The 23987-nt window shown below is 44.4% G+C and overlaps 1 protein-coding gene across 1 annotated transcript in view; it reads right to left on the minus strand.

Moving 5' to 3' along the window:
• Nucleotides 1-17524, minus strand: part of LOC139345777 (potassium voltage-gated channel subfamily KQT member 4) — a 42442-nt gene extending 24918 nt beyond the window's left edge. Inside the window, exon 1 of the mRNA XM_070984598.1 lies at nt 17154-17524. Within this exon, the coding sequence (XP_070840699.1) occupies nt 17154-17455 (302 nt within the window). The 5' untranslated portion in view covers nt 17456-17524. The remainder of the gene's footprint in view (nt 1-17153) is intronic.
• Nucleotides 17525-23987: the final 6463 nt, after the last annotated feature.

Genomic DNA, 23987 nt, shown 5'->3' on the forward strand with positions numbered 1-23987 from the left:
GCTTGGATCAGCAGGGCTGGAGGTTGGGCAAGTCATTGTTGATAACAAATGGGAGACGGGATTCTTATCAACATGTTTTCTTATCGGTATAAAAGAATTAGGAAGAAGAATTCCTTTATTCACCACAATTGTTTTACACATAACATGCAGAGTTGAGGGGGAAACTGCACACGCCATGCATTTGTGAAATTCTTCCTGCTTTTTGACCCATCCATGGTCAGTCCTTCCTCCGTGGGAGACCAGGAGCGGTGGGCTGCCAGTCGACCGGTGCCCGGGGACCCAGCTCTCGTTTGTCACCATTGGTCAGGTGGTGATCTTCTTGCGTGTTTTTAGTGGGGGTATTTTTATGGAGGATACCCCAGGTGAAAACGGGGAGAACATGCAAACTCCACACAGATTGGCCCTTATTTTTCCTCGAGCAGCAGGCACCAAAGGCATGGTGGAGGACACACCCCCAGCGCCCACAGTGGGATTCAAACAGGGGACCTTCTAGCTGTGAGGCGACAGTGTTACCACTTGTCACCAGCGTGCCACCTAAATGTGTGTTCCCTCACCGGGAATCAAATCGGCCGCGGCAGTGAGAGCGCCAAATCCTAACCACTAGACCACCAGGGAATTTTGGCCTAAAAAAACGTTGAAACCTTCAACCAGAGAACACACCAGGAGAAGTTAGGACCCAATCATGTGACTTGCCAGAGGTTTACTGGAAGTGAAACCCCCCCCAACCCAAAACATACGTATACCCTACACTCCGTTACTCCCCTCCTTGACCAGGGCTACGACTGAATTTCAGGCCCATCATCATTACTCTGTGACAGGTCTAATCTTGTTACCATGGCAGCAGGGATCTCCATTGATGGATTACAAAGGGTCGGGGGCATCTCTCGAGGATTGAGAAACAACAAAAAGAAAGCGGTGACTGTAACATTTGAACTCAGGGTAATGGGATTGGCCCAGCAGTTTGAGGCATGGGGTGTGAGAAAGTGAGCCGGGGTCACGCACAACCCCGGTGGTCAGCGGATCTCGAGGAGGAGCTGACAGGATTTACAGAGGACACAATGGGTGCAGTGATATGAAGGCCACAGTTACTAATACCAAGGGTTGAGGGCATTAAAGCACTGTGCGAAAATGATCCCAGCTGAGTAGTGTAATGATGCTGTTTGTGCAACTCGTGTTGAAATGCCACATATTTTGCAGTAATTCTTAAAGTCAGTAGTGTTTGAGGCGGCGAACAGTAAAGACAGGCTGATAATGAACCTTGAGGGAGAGATCAATATCGATATTTTAGAGTGCCCCTCAAGATATGTTCAAAGGAAATTCTTCATCATGCACCCTGAGCAACCCAGTCCCCTTTATAACATGCATATATTATACAGGATTATCAGTTTTATTCATTTTAGATTTAATATTATCATAGTATACTGTGTCATATCAATATTAAGTTACATTATATAGGATATTATATTAATCAGCTTTTAATATGGTGATTTTTAGTTTTGATATATTCGACTTAAAACATAGTTAAAGTAGCTTTTTTTTGGAATCAGGTGAAAAGTTAAAAACTCACTACAAGTAAACAAGGATATGATAAATCATGCAGCACCACTGACCCGTCCTCAGCAGCTTTGGGACGCACTGTGAGAGAGCACAGCTGAGAATCAGACAGGAAATGTGAGGTCACAGAGAGACAAAGGTGGACGCAACCATGGACGCTGTGTCCACATGGCACACGGCCCACACCACCAAGCCACTGTGATGCTCCAGTCAATGTTCAAGTACGTGAATATCTGCTATTATATCAGCCGGGCAGTTTATCTGTCAGTCAACATTTACTGACATGGACTTCCTCAGTGGTCTGTGCCTTCATCTAACTGCCACACAAACATTAACTATTAATACCTAAATAGTCGACTCTCATTGTCCATCCATCCATTATCTATAACCACTTTGCAAGGTCGCGGGGCTTTGGAGCCAATCGCCACAGACATTGGACGAGAGGCGGGCTACACCACGGGCAAGTCGCCAGATCATCAAAGGGCTGATTCACGCACACATTCACACCTACAAGCAACTTAGAGTCGACAGTTAACCTGACCTGCATGTCTCTGGACTGTGCACCGAGAGGAACATGCAAACTGCACACAGAAAGCCCCCAGACGGCCAGTGGGTTCGAGCACAGGACCTTCTTACTGCTGCCTGCTCCTCTCATCGTACTCGCTGGAAAAATACAGAATTCTGACGGCTTGAGGGGATCAACAACAATTAAACACAAACAAACATTATGATACTTCATCTGACCATCAGACCAAAATCCAAAGACATCCTATTTATACCTGCAGGGGATTAAAGGCAACTAAGGTCTTAGTATGGAGTTACCGTGCTGCTCAAACCACAACATTTTTTTGTACCTGACTGTGGTCACGTAGACATGAGGGTGCACGGGACTCATCTCAGAACAGAAAGCGTGGATTTCGTGCTGACACATATCTCAGATCTAAACCAAGATTTCCACCGAGAGCTATCAGCGACTTCACATATGCGACACGCATTCGCTCCGTCCTTAACACGTCTCCATTCTCCACCGGTCTGGGCAGATTGACGCCTGTCAAAAACACGCTCAGCACGTATTCTCCTCAGAGCAGAGAGCAGATATGCTTCTGGGATGCTTATGAAACTCCGATGTTATGCATTGCAGCTCTAATCGACAGTATGTCAGACACTTAAATAAAGGGTAGTTATACTGAGCTAGAGTGAATCAGGGGTGATTTTGGACGAATACGTTCTTCAACCAGTGTCTTGCAAGTTGTACATTCAACATGTGCCCTCTTAAAACAGAAAGCAACAAACCATCCCCACAGTTTTACCACTGTTCTAAGCTGGTAACCACAGCAGCGACCACATGACCCCAAGGCTGGAGTTCCCTCTTTGATGGTGATGTCTCATTTGGTATGGGACAGATATACAGTCGCTACAGAGGTGGTGACTGAGGACCCAGACTCTGCCTCGCTATCTGTCTGTTAGCGTTATCTTAGCTGTGATTGAAGTCAAACACTGCTACGGAGGTCACATCACATGGAGGGGCTGCACTGTGTCATCCTCAGCCCCGTGTCAGTGCTGCTATCCATCCCTGTCAATAAATGTTTGTGTCTCTGTGTGTCTTTGTGTAACTGTCAGTGTCTATATGTTATGTGTAGTCTTGAGACAGAGCCCAGAGCCGTCTCAAACTTACATCACCCTCCAGTGAAGCCGTGCAAACACGCCACACGCTCACAGTGACTTTGCCAACGCCACTTCCTGAGCTGCCCCTATAGCCGAAAATGAAAGAGGCTGGCCAATAACTGGAGCTGTGTTTTTGTTTGATTTTTACTCCTTATACAGTGAGCAGTCAGACTTGAACAATCCAAGAGAGTGGGCAAAAGAGCACAACTAACAGAGGATGTATTCTTTGTAGGATAAAGGGTACAGCTCGTCACGCACTGCTGCATCCGCTTCTAGTAAATGCAGCATTTTTATCAAATGAACTGCACTGGACTACATCACTCGGTAAAAACTGTTGACCCTTGTTCACTAACGTAGCACAGGAAGTATGATTTCAACGCCTGGACTTTTGGGGCATAAATATCTCATCTATGCACAGTGTAGTGTTATTTTTTCCCCTCTGACACACATCCCCTCGCGGGCTAACAAAAACATAAAGCAGGATGAAGAGCATTCATTAAGAGTTTACTTTCCGAGCTCATACAAAGTCCCTCTTTCACGTTACTGGACTGGATACTCTGACTTCAGGTTTGTGTCACAAAGTGATTATGTGGATCTTATGAATGAATTGCAGAGAAACCACGTTTTAGGTGTGCCACTCTCCTCCTCAAACCCTCTTCTCTTACTAGCATTATGTTTTTCTTCACTTGCACCAACTTTCCCATTCTCACCCAAACTCACTCCTCCTCCTCCTCCTGTTTCCTCCCCTCCTCCTCCTTTCTTTGGTGTAGCTGAAGCAGAGCCAGGATCAGAGTGGACCACTTGTGGACCTCTCAGCCTCACCCTCTCCCCTCTTTAACTCATTACAACCAATTAGGTGACAGGCCAAGGAGGGGAAGGGTGGATGAGAACAGAGAGATAATACTCTTCTGAATTATTCATCCCTCTGCTGAATCTACCTCCACCCTGCTCCTGCTCTCTTGATGCTCAAACCTATTAGATCCCCTTCTTGTTGTTACTCTCTCTACTATCCCTCCAGTCTCTCCCTTGACTCTCTGTGAGACAACAAAGTGTCCAACCAGGGTTTTTTTAACCAAAAGGCCACACTTGTAGGTTGGCCAAACATGGAAAGTCAAAGGCGCTGCACTGAGTTTTAACACATGAACAGGGCACACCTGGCCAATCATTGCGCAGAGTGAATGTGTTTATCATATGAATGATTGTATGTATGTATGTATGTATGGGATGAATCTCAAAAACGGCAGCTATGCATCTTAATGTAGACAAGGAAAAGGCCTGTTCAGATACAGCTTGCGTCTATATGTCAGCAAAGTTAAGAAACCAACTTATCGTCAGCCTTAACATCCTCTGTGATGACTCATTTAAATGCCAATAAAGCCAATCACACTGTACAAGAGACGTCATTACAATGAATTTATGTCATTTTATCAGACGATCCTAAAACAAACCTCGTATGAGGCGTGTTTTATGCCTTTTTCTGAAATATCTGTGCATGAAAATAACTACATTGCGAGTTTGGCTGTACAGCGTAAGTGGGCATGGAGAGCCCTACTTAGTGCTCGTATAAACACACGTTTTCACCTGCAAGCAACTTTTTCAGATTTGGCCATAGTCCACGGGTTTGCTGGGCTTGACTGCACAGTTACGGTAAGTTTTCTTTACTACTGCTCTCAGTTTTATTGGCCTTGTCTGAAGTGCATTCTGGGAGACAGGACACTGCGCGGACGTCACAGGACACCACAAGGTCTGGCACCCGTGGGCTGAAATGATTGATTGAGCGCTGATAAGTAGTGCTAAGACGAGGCAGAGGAAGAGAGAATAGATATAGTGCATTAATAGATGTATAGACAGAAATAGGAGGGAGGGGGTACTGAGGAAGGAGGCAGAGACCACAAGGAGTGAAAATCAGTCAGATAATGAGAAAAAATTGGGGACAAGAGACAGAGAGAGGTGGCTAAATAATGTATTGGACAGACGAGGGGACAGTGAGACGAGGAGAGCCAGAATGGAAAAGAGAGAGAGATGAGGTATCGTCTGTGAGGTCTCATCACACACTCGCTGACATTGCTTTAATCTCAGGGCCAAGAGAAGACCAGCGGGCCCATCAACACACAACACACACACACACACACACACACACACACACACACACACTGTTGCAGCGTGAACATGGTTGCTGGCATGGAGGGACAGATTTACAGTGTGTTAGTGTGTGTGGAGCAGGGCTAGCAGCTGTTTTTTTTTTTTTTTGCAAATGGAGTAAGAAAAATCCAGAAGTGAGTCGGGCCTCCTGCATGACATCCAACCACACAACAATAAGGACAGTTTGATGTGGCAAGTTTCTGTATCTTCTACGAGAAAACGTGTTTTGACATCAACTGAAACCTTCTCAGCATCAATAACCCTTAATTACACCATATACTATGTTATATGTCTGTTGTAAAAAAAGGGAGTGAGTTAGTGTGATGAGGCCAAAGCAGCAGCAGATGTGGAAGACTTGGAGCACAGGGGCGAGATGACTTTTGGATAAAGTTTCTCTGACTTCCTCCTCAGCCTGCTGATGGTGGTAGTTAGCAACCACAATAGAGAGAGAACAATAACAAGAGAAAACTATAGGTATGAGAGGCATAGGAGAGAGAAAGAACGGAAGTGAAGAGAGGGGAGAAAAACAGACAAGCAGGTGCAGCTTAGAGGAAAAAGAAAGCATAACGTTCTGATGTAAATAGACCGAGATATGAGAGCAGAGAAGCGCATGACAGCAACAGGAACTGAAAAAGTAACCATCGCGCAGCAGGAGAGGAAATGACACTGTGTGCAAGTGAAAGAAGTGTGCAAAAAACCCGGCATTTAGATCAGGAGGGCACAGAACGCAGGAAGAAAACAATCTCACAAGAGTGGCAGTCAGCCTGCGTAATTATGGCTCCGTCGTTAACATTTGATTATTGTTTATGCAATGCCACTGGTCCAGGCATTTCCACACACACACACACACACGCACGCACACATGCAGTCTCCATAAACCCACACATGCATGAATGCACACACATTTTGCAAATGTGCACACGCCAATCAAGACCTTTTCTAACAGCATGCACACTCAGCCACATGAGCAATGACGCACACTCACACACGTATATATACAGAACATACACACATTGCAAAGGGCTTTCTACAGGCAAGGCAGACCTTATAAATACTGTCCTACATTGTGATTTTGTTTGAGCTCTGTCTCCATGGTGCTGCTTCCTCACATGTTTATAGTGACTGCCATTATAAATTAAAATGATCTTAACAACACTTAAGTTGGAGACAAGATTAAGACAAGAGACAGACAACAAGCAGAGCAGGGTTTGCTCCAAATGGCAAGCAAGACGTAGAGCAACTCTTGACCACGGGATTCTGAAAAACCTGAGGATGTTTTAGCGGATCACATCAGGTGTGCCTGCACAGTCATGCAGCCTGAAAGCTATATCCTCAGCGCTCACGTGTCAGATGGGGTAAAGTTACGAACACGTGAACGGAGAATAAAATCTAATACCAGAACAATAATCAGTCGGAGAGACGCAGTCTGCTCTACAGACGTTCTCTGAAGTTGAACCTGAACCGGCCCACCTCTGCAGGGACAAACACCAGTGATCAGTCTTCACTCACACCACCGAAGCTCTCAAGTTTACAGCGCAACAATTTACAACGGTTTAAAAGTGCATGTCTACTTTGTTTTCACATTTAAGAAGCTTGGTACCCTGAGCTGATCTTTGAAACTCCTTTCCAACAGTTGCGGGTTGTGCGATATGACAACATACACAAACCAGGAGACAATAAATTTGTCTACTGTGAGCAATTTTACGACAGTGTAAGGTTAATCCAGAGAAGCTCTATGTTTAACGTGTCTGGGTATATAAGGTCATTGTGGGCAATGCTGCAAATCAATGAGCAGGACCGATTTATGACAATATTGGATTTTTATCAGTGTGATGAATTACATTGATGTGTTGGGTATTTTATTTGCTGGATTAGCCAAAACCAGACGTACAGTTTCTCAATTGATATTCCATAAAATGTACGTCGTCACAATATATCTGAAGATATAAAATAATATCCTGTTAGAGCCATATCGCCCCTCCTGACCTATCATTTAAAATGCATTACTTGAACCTGATATTGTCTCTGTCTGGAGCCTTCTTTAAAAACAGCATTTCCTATTTCCTATTACATTTCCTCAGTCTTGCATCAGCAGCTAAACTTGTCACCTTTCAGTTGCAGTTTCACCTGCAAAATTGTGGGCATGTGGTCATGTGGGAGCAGCCTCTCCCACATTAGTATCAACTAACATGCTAATTCCTTATCAGGGTGAGCTACAGAGCTGGTTTCCACATTATTCAGCATCTGCTGATAATGAGCGGTGTGCAGGTGCATCCTCTCACCCGGGTCAGGCCTTCAGTGTGCTGCTGAGAGATAATGGTGAGGCTAAAGCTATTGACTTCTGTTCTGGCTGCCTTATGGTCTTCACAGCCGCTGGCAACACACAAACACTGCTTCCTAAGCTCTCTTTATAACTCTAACTCACAACACCACCTTGACGATCACTTGACCCCGTTCACTGATACTTTCTGTCACTGGACAGAAAAGTGAAAGGTCAGTATGAATTGTCGAGGCTAAGTAAGCAGCTGATTGTGGAAAATCGTTTTAACTTTGCGTGGAAACTCACATACTGAGCCGGCAGGGATGGATACTGTATAGATAATGACAGTGTGACCGAGCTGAGGACAGTTCTCTGCCTTGGTATACAAACAAGATTTAACAGAGGCGTATGACTGTGTAACATTTACCCAGGGTGACGCTACAGAGCAGCTTTCCAATGAGTTGTAACACAATATATTTCCAGTCAAAAGAGAGCCAGACTTTACTGGCAGGGCCGTCTATCGTCACCAAAGTCCTAATTGTCCTGTTTTAACTAACTGCTGGGTTGCCTGGCTTTGACAGCCCAGTGTAAAATTGATTTAAAGCAGGGCAGTGTGAGAACCAAAGCAGTGGCAGCACAGGAGAGTTTTTTCAAGTGAAGGGTCCAAAAGCAGCCTGGCAGAGGAGGTGTTGGGTGAAATTTAGCAGTCAAATGGAGAGAAGGTAATACTGATTGATCAACACCAATCAGGCTTGAACGGCTTGTCTGGCAATAGCTCTTTATATTGTCACATGGTGCAAACGCTCAGATTAGAGAGTTTTTTCCAACAGAGAAGTAAAAGTATAATGCAAGACAGCAACTAAAACTGCTTTCGGACTGAAATTGCTCTGCCTCAAAAACATGCTTGCTCTCTAAATTTAGAGATGGTACCAGTGCTAATACGTGGCAGATGGACTTTTCCCTGCCTTTTGTGACCTGTGAGTTAAAAAAAAGGTGAGCCCAATGTTTACTTTAGTCTCTCCTTTGTTTTAAACCGTGTTAGTTGACAATTCGTACAACCTCCTCAGCATCGCTGCACACACAGAAATGTGTCAGCAGATAACAGGAACATGCAGTTTGAACAATACAGTCTCCTAACAACACAGGGGACATGCTGGCAAAAGTCCCAGGAAATTAACAAAACCTCCCACCTACAGCGTTTTGTTTAAATGAATGACTGCTACAAGAAAATGACACAACAATTTGTCAGTATTTGCCACTCCTGTAGTCTACAGACTCGCCACCTCTGCAGAAATCGCCCATGCTATATATTGCAGAGAGATGGAGAGATATAATAATAAGATATACAGTAGAACGGAGCCTGGAGGCTGCTTCTGGATTTTCCAGGCTGTGAAAGTAGAGATGTTCAGAGGGTCTTAACTAGTCAAAATAAACTCCCTGCATTTCCCTCCGACCCTCACAGTCAAATGTCACAGTATTCCTGGCCTGCTTCAGACAGTAACATTACATAAACACAGATTACTGGAGATTAGTAGTCAAACCTCCCACTGATCACCCATCTGCAGGAGAATCAAACAGAGCCATTCTGTGTGGCTCAGGGTCCCTGCGGAGTGTGTGTGTTTCTGCATGTTCACTCATTTTCACCTTCAGCCTTTTAACGTGTCCTGCACCATCCGGTAAATAAACAGCAGTAGTTTGCTTTGCCCCCTCATGATCATTGTGCATGTGTGTGCGGATGTTTGTGTGTGCATGTCCTGTTCCTCGGTGAAAGCGAGCAGAGAGAGCAGGGCTGGATATTGGGGGGGGAAACCTGATTCCTGGTTGGCCTTTCCAGGACAGACAGTCCCCTCCCTGGGGAGACACATTTTGCCCCGAAAGGAGAAATTAATACAGCAACTAACCTCGGCTCTCTTTCCGACTCCTGTTCTCCTCTCCCTCGCCTTTCCTTCAGTGCACACACACACACAACTCGCTCCTTTGAAGGACGATAAGAACACCTCCGAAACAGGGATGCGTTCTTTACATTTCAATCTACTGTTTCTGCACACACTGGATACTCCTGATACATCCTCCCACCTCTTTCTCTCCCTTTTGACTGCCTTTCAATCCAAGTCATCATCTGCAAGCACCTGCCGCGCTGAAGTGCCCTTGAGCAAGACACTGGATCCCGACCAGCTCCAGGGCAGCTGCTGTGGCAGGGGACAAGCGGAAAGAGAATTTTCCAACAGGGATCAATAGAGTATCACATTATTATCATTCATTCTTAGCAACCAAAATCAAGCTCCCTCAAACTCCTTCCTCCTTCTGGTGCTTGTCCTCTGTGTCACACTTTGGTGTGAGCGGGTTGCGGAAAAATAAAGCCACAGCTTCGGGGGGGTTGACAAGGCGGTTAGAGCAGTTGCTGCAGAATGTGACAGGACACATGACATGAGACCTCAGGGCGGACTCTGACACACACAAAGGCCAGGTGTGAAAGGGGAGGAAAGACCTTAAGACTGATGAAAAAGCATCTGGATAACATGCACGCATTCACATCTAATGTGATTAAGTTAGTAAAGTAAGTTAAAAATCTCCCCAATTCCACTTAGGGAATAATAAACAGAAAAATATTTTATTATTATGGTTTCCCTCTCTGCTGTCTGCTTTCTGGCCTTTAAAAATGTGTAATTCAAAAATGGAGGAAGACAATGATATTTGAAATGACCCTATAAACGTCTCTTCTGCTGTTGTCTTATATCCCTGATGAACTGCTGTCCCTCTTGACTCAAAAATGACCTTGTGTCTGTCTCCAAAACGGTGCCTATAAAATATCAAGAACACAAATCAGCCAACATCATCTTCTCTGTGCTCCTGACCCATCCAGTTAGCCTGACCTTAATCTCATTAGCAGCTCCACTGGACGTTGGTTAACTCTAATCAAAGAAAATGCCAAAGATGCTCTAGAAAAGAAGAATTGCACAGAAAAATGTAAATATCCTTTGAGTTTCCGTGGAAATTTTAGAGCTTTTGAGGCGTCGATTTATACCAACATTTAAAATAAGGTAGCTCCAGCTCCTAAACATTAGCTTACTCACTTGTGCATTATTGCTTATTATCTATATCATCTACTTATTAATGTTTTTATCCACCACATTTTCCATGAGGCTGAAAGCTGATCTTGCAGACTCATACACAAACAGAGCCGCCAATCAGGACTGCGAGGACGGCAGGGGAAGAGATAGAGAGGCAGTGAGGAAGGGGAAGTCAATTAGACAGGGCAGTACAGCAAATGAGAGATGATATTCCCACTTAGGACGAAAGGGAAGGAGGGAATGATGGAGGAGAGAGAGAGAGAGAGAGAGAGAGAGAGAGAGAGAGAGAGAGAGAGAGAGAGAGAGAGAGAGTGACAGAAGAACAAAGGCATTCGGGCCATAAAGGATTCTTAATGGAGCAGAATTTACACAACCTGCTGAGGTGAACAGATAAAAAACAAACAGCAGCGGTAAATGAACAACAAGCACTTCCAATGTGCAGTCCTGAGCAGGTTAAAAACCCCGCACAGAGTGGCTTTCTGCCTCTACGGCTTTATGGTGCCACTTCCCTCTCCACTCCACCCCTCTTTCTCCCTTACTTAGTCATCAATAAAAACACATTCATGCGCTGACTAAAAAAGCAAACAGCAAAACAAAAGGCTATTTTCTGATTTTCATTACTTTGACCATTAATAATAAAAAAACACAAGAGCGCGTCAGTGGTTTTTGGAGGATGCCAGAGGCAAGAGGGGGGCGATTTTAGTGGATTTTGTGTCGCGTGGCCGAAAACGTGGAAAAGCAGACAGGACTGTTTCCGTGACCCAGGTGAGGAAGTAGATTAGCTGGCTCGGACAGGGTTCAGAGGGAGGGAAAACTGCAAGGATAGACAGATACAGTAGAGGGAACACATTCAATCAACAAGCTGTCTGGGCTAAATGAGTTTAATAATGTCAGAAAGGCAATTCACCTTTAATGAAAAGCTTGCGAGCTGCATTCTGTGTACAGCACTGTTAGCACAAAAGACGTGTGATGAATTAAGCATCTATCTCGAAGGCTCTCTGACTACGCCATCAGCGGAGAGGTTACGAGCATGTGAGCAGGTATCTCCCTCCACATCTGTAAATAATGTGGCTTTAGACTCTAGCTTTCATAAACAGACACCATCAGTGATGCTTGTGCCATAAAAGGTTAAAATGAAGCCATTCCCACACGCTGCCGACGCTGAGGGTTTGATCTGGTAAAGTTTTATCCAACATAAGATGTTTACTTTGGAAATGTGTGAGGCTGATGTTTAAGATAGAGGGTGGTGCTGTTGGTGTCTGACTCTGCTTCGCCTTGAGTCCATTCTTCGTATAACACAACTCGTTAACGACTTATCGTCAGATTCATGGAAGTTCAAGGTGTAGTTGTTACAGAGCGGCAAATTGAGCATGGGGAGGAGGTGGATGGATGGAGGGGATCACTGGTCATTTCCTGTTTCAAGCTGATAGTCAATACCGGCCTCTCTTAACCATAACCACAGTCATTCACAAACCCTAACCACAGCGATGATCCCCTAACATTACAGGAGCATTTATTCTAACCCAAACTGTGATCATTCCCTAAACTCAAGTGGTTTTTATGCCTATATCTAGCTTCCCCGTAACCACAGGGCTGTCACATGATAAAATTGAGTTATTTTATGCAGTGATCTGTGACGGTCTTGGAAGGCACAGAGAAATGATGTCATCCTCTCATTAACTGCTGGTGACGTCCGTAGCATCATCAGTTGTTTTCTCAGGCATGTTTTCACAGTCGAAGTAGGATTAACACTGACTATTAAACTGATTTTGATGTGTTAAAGTCGTCTTTAACTTGAGCAGAGCTCACCAACAGACAGCTATTCTCGAGAATAAAATCTGATAAACTCTCAATTAGCCTGTCAGTAGTGTTCCTCCTAGACGAGCTACTTTTAAAGCCATGAATACAGATGATACTGCTCCAGCTCCAGTCTAGAAACTCCATGATATAATTTTGCTCCACATCTCTTCTCCTCCTTTGCAAGACATCAATAATACATGACTGGTATATTTTCACCTTCCTTAGAACCAATCAATCACTCTGGCTGGTCAGTGCTCGGTCTTGACTGCTTTTCCTGTCCATCCACATGCAATATTACTGTATCTTCAGCCTGGGCTCCAGGGGAACGCTGTACCAGGCCAGAGACTAAGATGGGGCATGGGGACGCCTTCTATGATTTCCATAATTCTGGTATTGGTTGGCACCATGTAGTATGACCTGATCTGGGACTGGTAGTCTAGAGGTTAAATTGGGCTGGGGCTGTCCAGGGCTCAGTGCCAGCACATAGACATGCCCCATTAAAGAGTAAATCTCTGGCAGGTAAATGTTTGTACCAAAATAGCCATGTAATAAAAAAAACTATGCTGAGAGCCTCAACTGTGTTTCGCTGTCATTTACAGGTGCAGTGCTTCTGTCCTCTACTGTATACACACACACACACACACACACACACACACACACACACACACACATTAGGTTCTCATCACTTACATTAATTTCCGGGAGACTTACACTAACCTTAACCCAAGCCTTCACCCTAAATTTTAATGATTTACATTATGGGTACCTGCATTTTGTCCTAACAAGTACAGCGAGTCCCCACAATGTGAGTAACATTGGGGCTTCATGGTGCAAGCAGGTGTGCCGAGTAAAATTTGAAATCTACATTGCTTTGAGTGGCAGGGTAAATTACACAGTGATGCTAAATTATGATTCCTACTATGGCCAAGAGATAACCCACAATGCACTGCCTCTGATTGGTTAATACTTGTTGCCTTAGTTGGTAAGTGCTCAACAGGGACATCATGGTGCATTCAGGAGCACCTTGTAAACTCAGTATCTATATTCTAATGGCCATGAAGGTTGGTTTAAATCGGTCTTGTCCAGCGCGTCTCTTAGTGCCTCTGTGATAATTGTTACGTTATTTCACTGCAGTATTTTCAACAACTAAACACATCGTCACAGTCATGCATGTGCATTTTGGCAGGTAAACCATATTCTTGGGCCTATTATTATTCTCCCCTACACAAACACACACACACGCACGCACACACACTTTATAGATCTCATTTTAACCCCTGGGTAACCTGATTTTAGACTGGAGTTCCACGGCCCCACAGGACCTCCTGCTGGGATGAATTACTACGGACAAAACTGGCGGCCTCATGTGATGGTCTATATGTGGCACTGCACTATGGTGGAAATGGGTACGCGGTCAAAGGTGAGAGGAAATATTGAAACTGATACTTCTGAATGTTGTCAGTCATTTGCCAAGCTCAGAGGGTAGGTTTACACATTATATACACTATATGTATAAACACACAAACACATTATTGATACGACCAGTTAGGGCCATGTCCAGAAAATTCATCTTTTTTATTTCATTGTAAACTTAATATCTTTGGGTTTTAAACTGCTGGCTGGACAAGACAAGATATCTGAAGATGTCTGACTCTCCTCTGAGAAATTGTATCACTACTTTTTACCCTTTTTATAAACAACAACAACAATAAACAACTCAACAAAAGAATTGGTAATGAATTTTTTTTTTGTTTCAGTCTAACTAATAGCTAGATAGTGCTATCTACACACTAAGAACAATACAATGATGTATGCGTCTGAACTTCTCGGACACCTCCACACTCTCTCACCATCCAAACTTTCTTGCTGGGTCCGCTGGTGTTTGCATAAACTTTAACGGACAACCCCAGCTCAGACGAGCAGACCTTCCCTCCTGCTGACATTCACTGCAGGTGGATTCAATGGTGACAAAGCGGTCTTGAGCTTTTACTGTAAGTGACTGAGCAAGTGAAAGGACCGTAACTGGACAAGTGCCTCGTAACCTCGTAAACGGTCCACGCACCATTTGAACGAGAGCCTGAAGGAACACAGGAACCTGCAGTGTTGTCTAAGCAACCAACCAGGTCAGCGAGCAGTGGAATTCACAGATTAACAGATGTTTCCCAGGAACACTATTGTCTCTTTTAACAAGCTTCTGCCTCCCTCCCTTTTCTTGGTAGTGAAAACAGGGCTTTAGTTGACTCTGTTCACTTAACTAATGCCAGGTTTCCAGGAGGAGAGGAGAGGAGAGGAGAGGAGAGGAGAGGAGAGGAGAGGAGAGGAGAGGAGAGGAGAGGAGAGGAGAGGAGAGGAGGCACATGCCAGCTCTGAATTAGCATACAGCTGTTGCACTTGCAGGAGAGAGTGTTTGAAGAAGTGTCTCATCCACAGGAGACAGTCGACATACAGATGTGAAACAGTTTACAATGATGTAACCTGAACCATTTAGAAGGCAGGATGTTAATGCTACCCAAGACCTTTATCTGGGAGAGAAATCTGCCTCTTTGAAGATGCATCTTATGAGCAGCTGTGACAGAGCAACAAGGACGGCTGAGTGTGGCGGGACTTATGTAGAGAGATGCTATAGCGAAGAGGTACTTTACCCCTTCTCCATACACACTCCAACACACACCTGTAAGGAGAGGCTCTCTAGAAGCAGTGCATCTGTTTCAGCATCCCCCATTACAATGCAGGACTAATTAAAGGATCAAGGGAAGTTAGCATAGTGCCCCACACAGCAGTGCATGGCTCAATTTAATTACAATAGATCAACACCGCCTTAATTGAGCTTCATTGCAGTGAATTTTCCTCACGCAAGGCACAGCTCTCAGCATGGCGAGCACCTCACATGTAATTAATCACAACAAATGCATAGCTCAGGATGGTACAGTATCATGGGAATGGTGCACTAAGAAATGCATGTGCATATGTGCACGCATATATATCATGTGAAAGTGCAAGGGTTTTAGAAAAGCCCGGTAATATTTTAGCCTCAGGTGCATTTTGCATTCTGCTAAGACGGCAACATAAAACAGGCCATCACAGAGGCGGCTCTCTTCTAAAGTCAGCCCAGCATCGTCTTTGAGTCCATGGCATCTGAAACATGATCACCTCAGAGCGCCCGCCCTGCCTTCTCTGACAGAGAAATAACAACAACGGCAGAGCTGCCATACACTCCAACACCCACTAATGTCAGGGAGAATGTCACCCGCAACTACCCTGCCAAGGCCATCGCCCTTAATGAGAAGCGCACAGGGTGGTGGCGGTACATGACATGTAGCTCTTTGTGTGTGCTGAAAAGACATCTCTGCATCCCCCTGAAGGAAGGAAGAACCGAGCAGAGAGAAGTGAAGGAGGTATAGGCCGATCTGCGCTCGCTAATGTGCTGACAGTATATGATGAGAGCACATAGAGTCGAGGCTCCGCAGTGGGATTTCCCTCTGTTATAAACATATGATAGCATTGGCAGGGAGACTGCTGTACTTGTCTAAACAACGACACGGAAAGCACAGGCCGATCCAAGGAGCCCCCACACATGGAACTGAGTGAACTTTGACTTTTAGTAAGACATTTATTCCTTTCATTCACATCAAGCTATCTGATTATTTATTCACTTATTAAATCTGAAACAGGGGCACATTCAACGAGAAGACAATACAGTCTGGTTTGGACAAATGAGGGCTCTGTTTTCACAGATTAGTCCTGAGCTGTTGGTCTAACAGGAGGGAACAGTTATCACCACCAGTGAGCTCAGTGTTTTCCAGTGTTTACATGTTGTATACATTGGACAGCATATGGCACAGGGGGACTTGTAAGTCCTGACGGAATAGTTTCTATGGTACAGCGGGGGATTTGCTTTCAACTGAGCTCAGTGTTTACTGCAAGTGTTTAATTGGTGAGATTATCCCTCATCTGGTTAAAAAGATGCCATGTGAGGGGTTCACAATGGGTTAAAGTTTATATGCATTATTTACTTCACCTGTCAGAAAAGTGCTGCAACAAACAAGTGGAGTAGTGAAGTTTTAACCACACTAATGCCCCCCTCACATGAAAACACTGATGTTATTTTTTACTTCATGTCATCACAAACCTTTCCAATACATTGCTCACACCTCTCCACCATTAAACTCATTAGTCAAGCAAAAAGTAGAAAAAAAATGTAATGTAAGTTATTTAAACGTATGGCTATCAGCAGGTATCAAAACATGCTTACAAGGGGATTGTGATTAAAAAATGCCAATTACCCCCTCTGGATCTGGACAAATTCAATTTAATATCCAAGGTCCTCCTGATGATTTAATCAGACAGAGACAAGCGGAAATTGAACAGAAGACCCCGTGTTGTGATGATGTATGGCATATGACCGTGCTAATTTCTGCATAAGAAACTCTTCTTGGTTAATTGGAAAATTCATCCGACGACTGAGGCGTATGCTGATCAAAGCACATGATTGGAAACAAGTCTAATGTGGCACATATCGCAGCATGTGGCTTCACTCACAACTTCCTGAGACTTCTATGAAGTTGTTATTGGAAAAGAGAGTAGAGGAAATAGCCACGTGTGCTGTTAGAAATGTGCATGATTTTGTCACGAACGCATAAAAACAGTGATGATACACTTACATGAATGCGTGGTAGATGAATGCGCATCCTCTTGGTCTTTCCAGCACGTTGTACAGACAGTTCTGCAACTTTCTGAAGCGCTTGCTTGTGGCGGACGTGTTGGCTCGGGGTCCTGGCGGCCCGGGCAGCGGGGTGCCCAGCAGACCTGTGCGGTGTGACGGGTGTCCGCGCTCCGGGGTGGACGGCTCGCTCCTCTCCGTGTGCACAGCGGTGAGAGCCACGAACTCTACTCGCCTGTCGTCGTTCGGACCCGGAGGCACCAGCATTCTGATGCCGCCGTTGTTTGACGGACTTCCTAACATCTTCAGGCTGACACGATCAAACTACAGATCTGACTCTTTTCACTGGATCGACCGCGGGTGCGCACAGCAAAGTTTTGACCGAGTCATAGTCGGGTTTGTCTTGCCTTTAAAGTGGACTAAAACCAGTGTTAAGGATCAAAAAGTATGGATAAATATCATCCCTGCTATTCTTCAGTCTTGATTTGATTGGCTAAGCTTTCAAACTTATCTGTAAATCGAGTCACGGACGCAAACGAAAAGATGCACAACACTGGAACAAGTGCGTCGCGCTGAAACGTGACCTTCAGCGATCATTGTTGAGAGTTCACAATGAGAAGTAATCAGCGGGGTGCAGACAAGTAATAACACATGCACTGACTCCGAGAAGACGCTGAGCTGCTAGCGACCTGCCATCAATTGATCTGCGACCATAAATACACTTTAAACATGCAGTTTTAAATCACTAAACAAGTCTACGAAGAAAGCGAGCGCAATGGTCATGCAGTGGATCTATGTTCCCCAAAACCAACTACATCCAACTACAGTGAGCAGCATTCTTTCATGAAGTTCGTCTTAGCTGTTCCTGTAGTTTGAAGTGGCAGTGAGAGTCGCCACAGCCGCTATCATCCGCCTGCTCTCCCCCTCCTCGTGCGTCTCTCTGGTCCAGCGCTCCTCCACTCCGGCAGGCGGGGTGGAGCGCGCAGAAGTGAAGACCATCAGTATGATGTCAAGAATCGCAGACGGGCAACTCAAAAACTCTGCAGAAAAGGCCAGATAAAAGCTTGCTGATGTTTGCATCCGGTGTGTAAATGCTTGCAAAGGTGAAGCCCCCCTCTGGAGAGCGCAGAGAAGAAAAGCAGGCAGAGGAGAGAGCACCGCGCAAGAGACGGGTATGAGTATGGGATGCACGCACTGACAGGGAGAGGGAGACAGTGATTTTATCATTTATGAAGCTTTCCAGAGAGGATCAGAGGTTTAGCTGATAACTTTGATAAGACAACAATAAAATAGCTGTTTGTTTTGAGTGGTATGGTATTATAAAATTATCGAGGGAGTAGAAGTGGCCCGGATACATTCTCCAGGCTGAGCCTTCCAAAACAAACTTTTTAATGGCCAGGGACTGAAGCCCTGTGCTTATTGTGGGAGGGGGACTGAATCCATGGGACTGCAGAGACAGGTGCTGGGGGACACAGTGACACAGACCGCAGCCTCCTCGCCAGTGGACAGAGCTTTCTAAATCTATGAGTGTGACACACACAGAGGCTTGTGGTTATGACACAAATATGAGGGTTATGGAGAGCAGTGGCCTGCTGAGAGATCACCTGTCATGAGGGCCTCTGAGGAATGTGAGGTGGTCCCCAAACTCCTACTGGAACTCGCTGTATCATCTGACTACCGAAAGTGACATCAGCAAACAATCAGGATACAATCCCAAAAAAGTTGGGATTTACAAAGTCTTCCCAAGCCCAGGTAGTAATATCCTTTATACAATCATATGTCACAAAGTGGTGGACCTCGCTCCATCCTTGCTTGTGAACGACTGAGCCTTTTGAGGATATTTCAGACCCGATCACGACACTCTCACCTGTTTACCTGTGGCATGTTCCAAACAGGTGCCCAAACAGGGCAACTTTCCCAGTCTTTAGTTGCTCCTGTCCCAACTTGTTTGAAACATATTGCTGGCATCAAATTCAGAAAAAGCAGATATTTACAAAAAAAATTAATGAAGCTGATGAGGGGAAATATTAAATATATTGTCTTTGGACTGTTTTCAATTGAGTATGTGTCGAAAAGGATTAGCAACTTCTCACATTCTGTTTAAATACTGTTTTACAGAGTCAAAACCTTTTTGGAATCAGTGATGTAATTCTGCTCTCTTTCTCCAGAGCCTCACGTCCCCGGCCCTCGCTCGAGTCAATCATTCCTCAATGACGACACTATTGTGAAATTTAAGTACAATTCATTAGTTATTCCTAAATTTAAATATACACACCATCGCCTGCATCAAACAGAGAAAGTGACCATCTGCCATCGACGTGCGCTCAGCATTATGCAAGCTTTACAGTGCTCCGTGGCAACAGCAGAGGCAGGTTACTCATGTCAACTATGTGTATTGTGGCTGCTGCAGTTTATGGAACATGCAGGTCAGTGGAATGACGTGTGGGAATGCAGCTGGAGCCCCTCACAAGTCACAAATCTAGACATTATTCCCAGGCCCCACTCCCATTACATAACTTACCATCACTAATCCTTAACTCTTTACTGAGTATCTCACATATAGACTGATGGTCTTATTGTTGGCTATTAAAGGGAATCAACTGCTGACAGCTGTGCTTCTTACAGCGACGTGTTAATACAGACTGGGGGCTGGTTATCATTACAAATCAGTCTGAAATGTACAGGGACTGTTTCATGTTACCTGTCTTTTGTTTGGTCGATTTTAGATACAGTCATTTAAGATGCAACTGATATTTATTCTTCTTATAAATTTGTAGATTATTTTTTTCTGTTAATTGACTAGATAAACATTATTGATCCCACGCAGGAGAATGAAAGTGTCACATGTCAAAATGTCAGACCTGAGTGAAAAATGAGCCAAGCTGACATCTTCAGAAGTCTTGTTTTGTCAGACCATCAGTGAAGCCTTTGAGAAGCTGAAGCTACAAAACTTATGTTTTTTTTGCTTAAAACAATTAATCAATCGCCTAAATTGTTGTAGATTACAATATTTTTCAAAGATATGAAGGCATAACCGTTGATATAAAGCTTAACAAACATGTCACCCATCATGGTTCCAGACTTCTGAATTGCAGCCCACATTTCATCCCTAAAGTCACCAAAATTCAAATGACATTTTTCGAACCAGCTGTCGCCCCCAAATTCCACGCTGGCTCTGGTTCTGGTTCCAGACAACAACTGAATCCACCTCACTCCATTTCTGATGCTGTTTATAGGACTCAGCCAGGTTTATATTCTTTCATTCTGATCAATTGAGAAGCACATAAACTGCGGATATTTAATTTCTAAACTTGTGCGATATGAGTGAATTTACTTGAAAAAATAAAGAACTGGGCCTTTAAGCAAAAGATATTTTTGACTTTTTAGAATAGCTATGTGGATGTAAATGACAGAAAGGACAGAGGATCTAATTTGGGAAGAAGGCCATTTAACAGGAGAGTCCTTAGAAGCCAAAACATGGACGATGAAAGGAGGGGGCACGACCTAAACATCAACACAACAGCATCCTGTACTGGGAATCTCCCACGACAACCCCTCTCCCCCTCAGCCTGGTTTCCTCTCCATCTCTCTGCAGTCAAAACTGGGCCGGGGGGGGGGCGACGAAGAAAGGAGGTGTCGACGGACAGGGCAGCCCTGCTCGTACCCTCAGGGATTTACATGAAAGTTGCACAAGGCAAAAACCACATACCACCTCTTTCTATTACAGTACCAGCCCTGCTCCAGTGTTGCTCTCATCCAGCAATCAACACCTAGAGCTGCGCGGAGTATCCGACGTGGCCTCTGGGATAAAGGCTTGTGACACCGCACGACAGCTGAGCAAGGTCAGACTGTAAAACCCGAATGTGGAACGGATGTTTGAAATGTGCAGAACCAGGCCATAAGGAAAGGGCTCACACACTCATATGCACAGATTCGGTGGCACTACCGGGTGGAATTACAGTCGGGGATGACCCAGAGTGGACTTCAGGGGCCCAGTGTTGGGAGGTGGCTGTTGTGTTCCCTTCACGCCCACCTCTCCCCTCTCTGTTGTTTTTCCACTGCACTCCTCACTCCAAGCATTCACTCACGCCCCACAGAGCCCGCTGAGCTCCGGGAGTCGACAGCCACTCAGGGAATCTATGGGAACTTAAAAATACTCACATCAGCAATTGTGCGCTACACAGAGTACAGTGCAAACTCGCTCCGCCGACCCCCACCAACCTTGTATTTCCGCTGCGCACTCGGACGTTTCCTTACGCCACTTAATGGCTTTCCCAGACCGCACTCTTGTTTTCTTTTATTTAATCTCTTTTCTCTCCTTTTTATCTGTTTCCTCCTCTTTAACCCAGATTTTTCTACATCATGGAAAACATCAGAGGGACCGGGGGGGGGGGGACAAATGAATTGTTGACATACTGTCTGTTGTTTAGGATTAATGCTGTTGTGATAAACCTGGTCATAGTTGTTGGAGAGATTAAATAAATGGCGCTGTGTTTGGAGCAAGAACGCCCACTGAGCCACACACTCCAACCATCACGTCCACGCTGTAAAAATGTCGACTGACGTGAGGCAGTTTTCCTGTGTGAATCAATCTGACAGTCTGCTGCATGAATATGGAAGTGTCAGCCACTACATCCACTGACTGAGGCAGGAAATTACAGTAGTTTAGGTTAAGACCTCACTCAGTGGCCCATTCATGACCAGTCAAAAGATCCTTTGTAACTTACAACCGCTCTTAGTGCTTTTACAGCAGTGAGTGACTGAGCGAGTGAGTGAGCACACTCCTAATAAGAGTATGCTGTGTATTACAACCATTTAGAAGGGTGGCAGGGACTGCAGAGTCGACACTACCTGACTGAAGTCAGGCGAAAACAACCCTAACACATACAAGAAAAAGATTCAGTAGCAATACTGAAAAGTGTTATAACTGATTTGAAAACATACAGAGGTCAGGTGATACACTTTAGTCCATGAGGGGCAAAAGTCAAAGTCTACAGGGTATCAAAAAAGTCAGGTTTATAAGTGAAGTTCTGTATTATTTGTTCCAGTCATTCGTCTGTATCTGAGGTCAAAGGGGGAGCCAAAATATGTCATGAGTTTGTGTTATTGTGTGACTTTGGGGGTTAAGACTTTTTAAGATAAGACTTTTATTGATCCCATGCTGAGAAGATTCACTTGTTAAAACAGCGAGAATAAAAAGGAGAGGTAGAAAAAAGAACAAACAGACAATGAAAAAAGATAAAATCAACTATAAAGACTATGTACATTATATTGTACAATATTGTGAAAAAGAAGTTCAGATCCAGACACCTAAGTCACACAATAACGCAAACAAACAAACAAACCAACCAATCCAGGCCGCAGTAGACAGCGTTTCCCATGTCCTGTGTGGTAAAATGACTGTTTTTGTTAATAGAGTCTGGTGGCTTTGGACAGGGCAACGCAGCAGCTGTTTCTGGTTAAACAAAACGGATCTTACTCTTTAACAAAAAGGTCTATCTCTGTCTACTGTCACACACTTACGGTAACAATGCGAGCCTGTCAGTGGCAAAAACAAGCACTTCTGACAGACGTACTCTGACAGGCACAGTTGGCTCCAAGGATTAAGTTGGAGCCCATTTCACGTCTGCTGGCTGAGGCGACATACTGGACCCAGCTCCAAAAACTTTAGCAGTTATTAGTCAATTACACACCAAAATATGTAAAATAGATTTCATTAGGGATTTTTTTGTTTGTTTGTTTTTGTTTTTCAAGTGCCCTGAAATAACCTGAATGATTACTTATTATTAAGAAGGTCATCACTGAACTGTTGGACCCACCTTTAAGGCTCCATGTCAGCTGTAGAGCAAATTATATTTCCTTGAGAAACTAAAAAGACTTTGTGGAGAACATCACTGTACAAAGAATATGGTTAGTTTTGTTTATAAAATTAACTCAAAGTAAGTATTTTGTGCCTTTTCTCATAAGAACTAACAGTATCTTCAAACTTTACAGATTTTAACGTAATTTAAGGCCTTGTTTTTTCAGAGTTGATGTAATAGTTTTCTATACTTTTTAATGCACTGGAACAAAAATTGGAGATAAGAGAAAGTCACTACGTGGATCATTGAACTGTCACATCAGTCTTACACAACAGTGACATGGCAGGACCTGGGAAAAGCTTGCATTATGGGTTGATGGTGATTAAAAGAAACTCTTCCGACACCTCAGCAAGAGAGAAAGGAGGATCAAACACAAACCCCATCTTAGTGAATGTCCACTCCTGTTATGGGTTTGTCCCTAACTTGGTGAGACCAACTGGGGTTGTGGCCCAATCACAAGGTCCGGACCGCAGCCAAGGCAGTCAGCCCCAATTCATCTGGCCAAGGTTGCCTTGATCTGACCAGACGAGCCGGCCAAGAAAAATACCACCAGACAATCCTTTTCATGCTTGACTTAAGCTCAAACATTCTCACAATCCTCGCCGCTCTTATTAGAAAGAGCCGAGCATGAGTCTGCACTCATTAATGCAGTTATTGTTCGCTGATTAAGTCGATTAAGAAAGGGCCCTCCGTTTGACTAATGTTTACTTGTGTGTCTGCCCACCGTAGCTTAACCAGACAATGTGTAGTAACAGGTCACCGTGGGTGTATGTGTGGGCGAATTCATTTTCTACACATACGATACGAAAGCACTTCAAAGCGATACTTCTGAGCTTTGACTTTCAACGCTGACACAATGTTGAATGCGAGACCTTTTACTTGGTGTAAAGTGGGACGTTATGAGCGCCCTGCATCTCCCTGCCTGCTTAATTTTCTCTTCCACCATAATTACCTCTCTTCCTTTTAAGATTTAG

Source organism: Chaetodon trifascialis, chromosome 17, assembly GCF_039877785.1.
Source record: "Chaetodon trifascialis isolate fChaTrf1 chromosome 17, fChaTrf1.hap1, whole genome shotgun sequence".
Lineage (NCBI taxonomy): Eukaryota > Metazoa > Chordata > Actinopteri > Chaetodontiformes > Chaetodontidae > Chaetodon > Chaetodon trifascialis.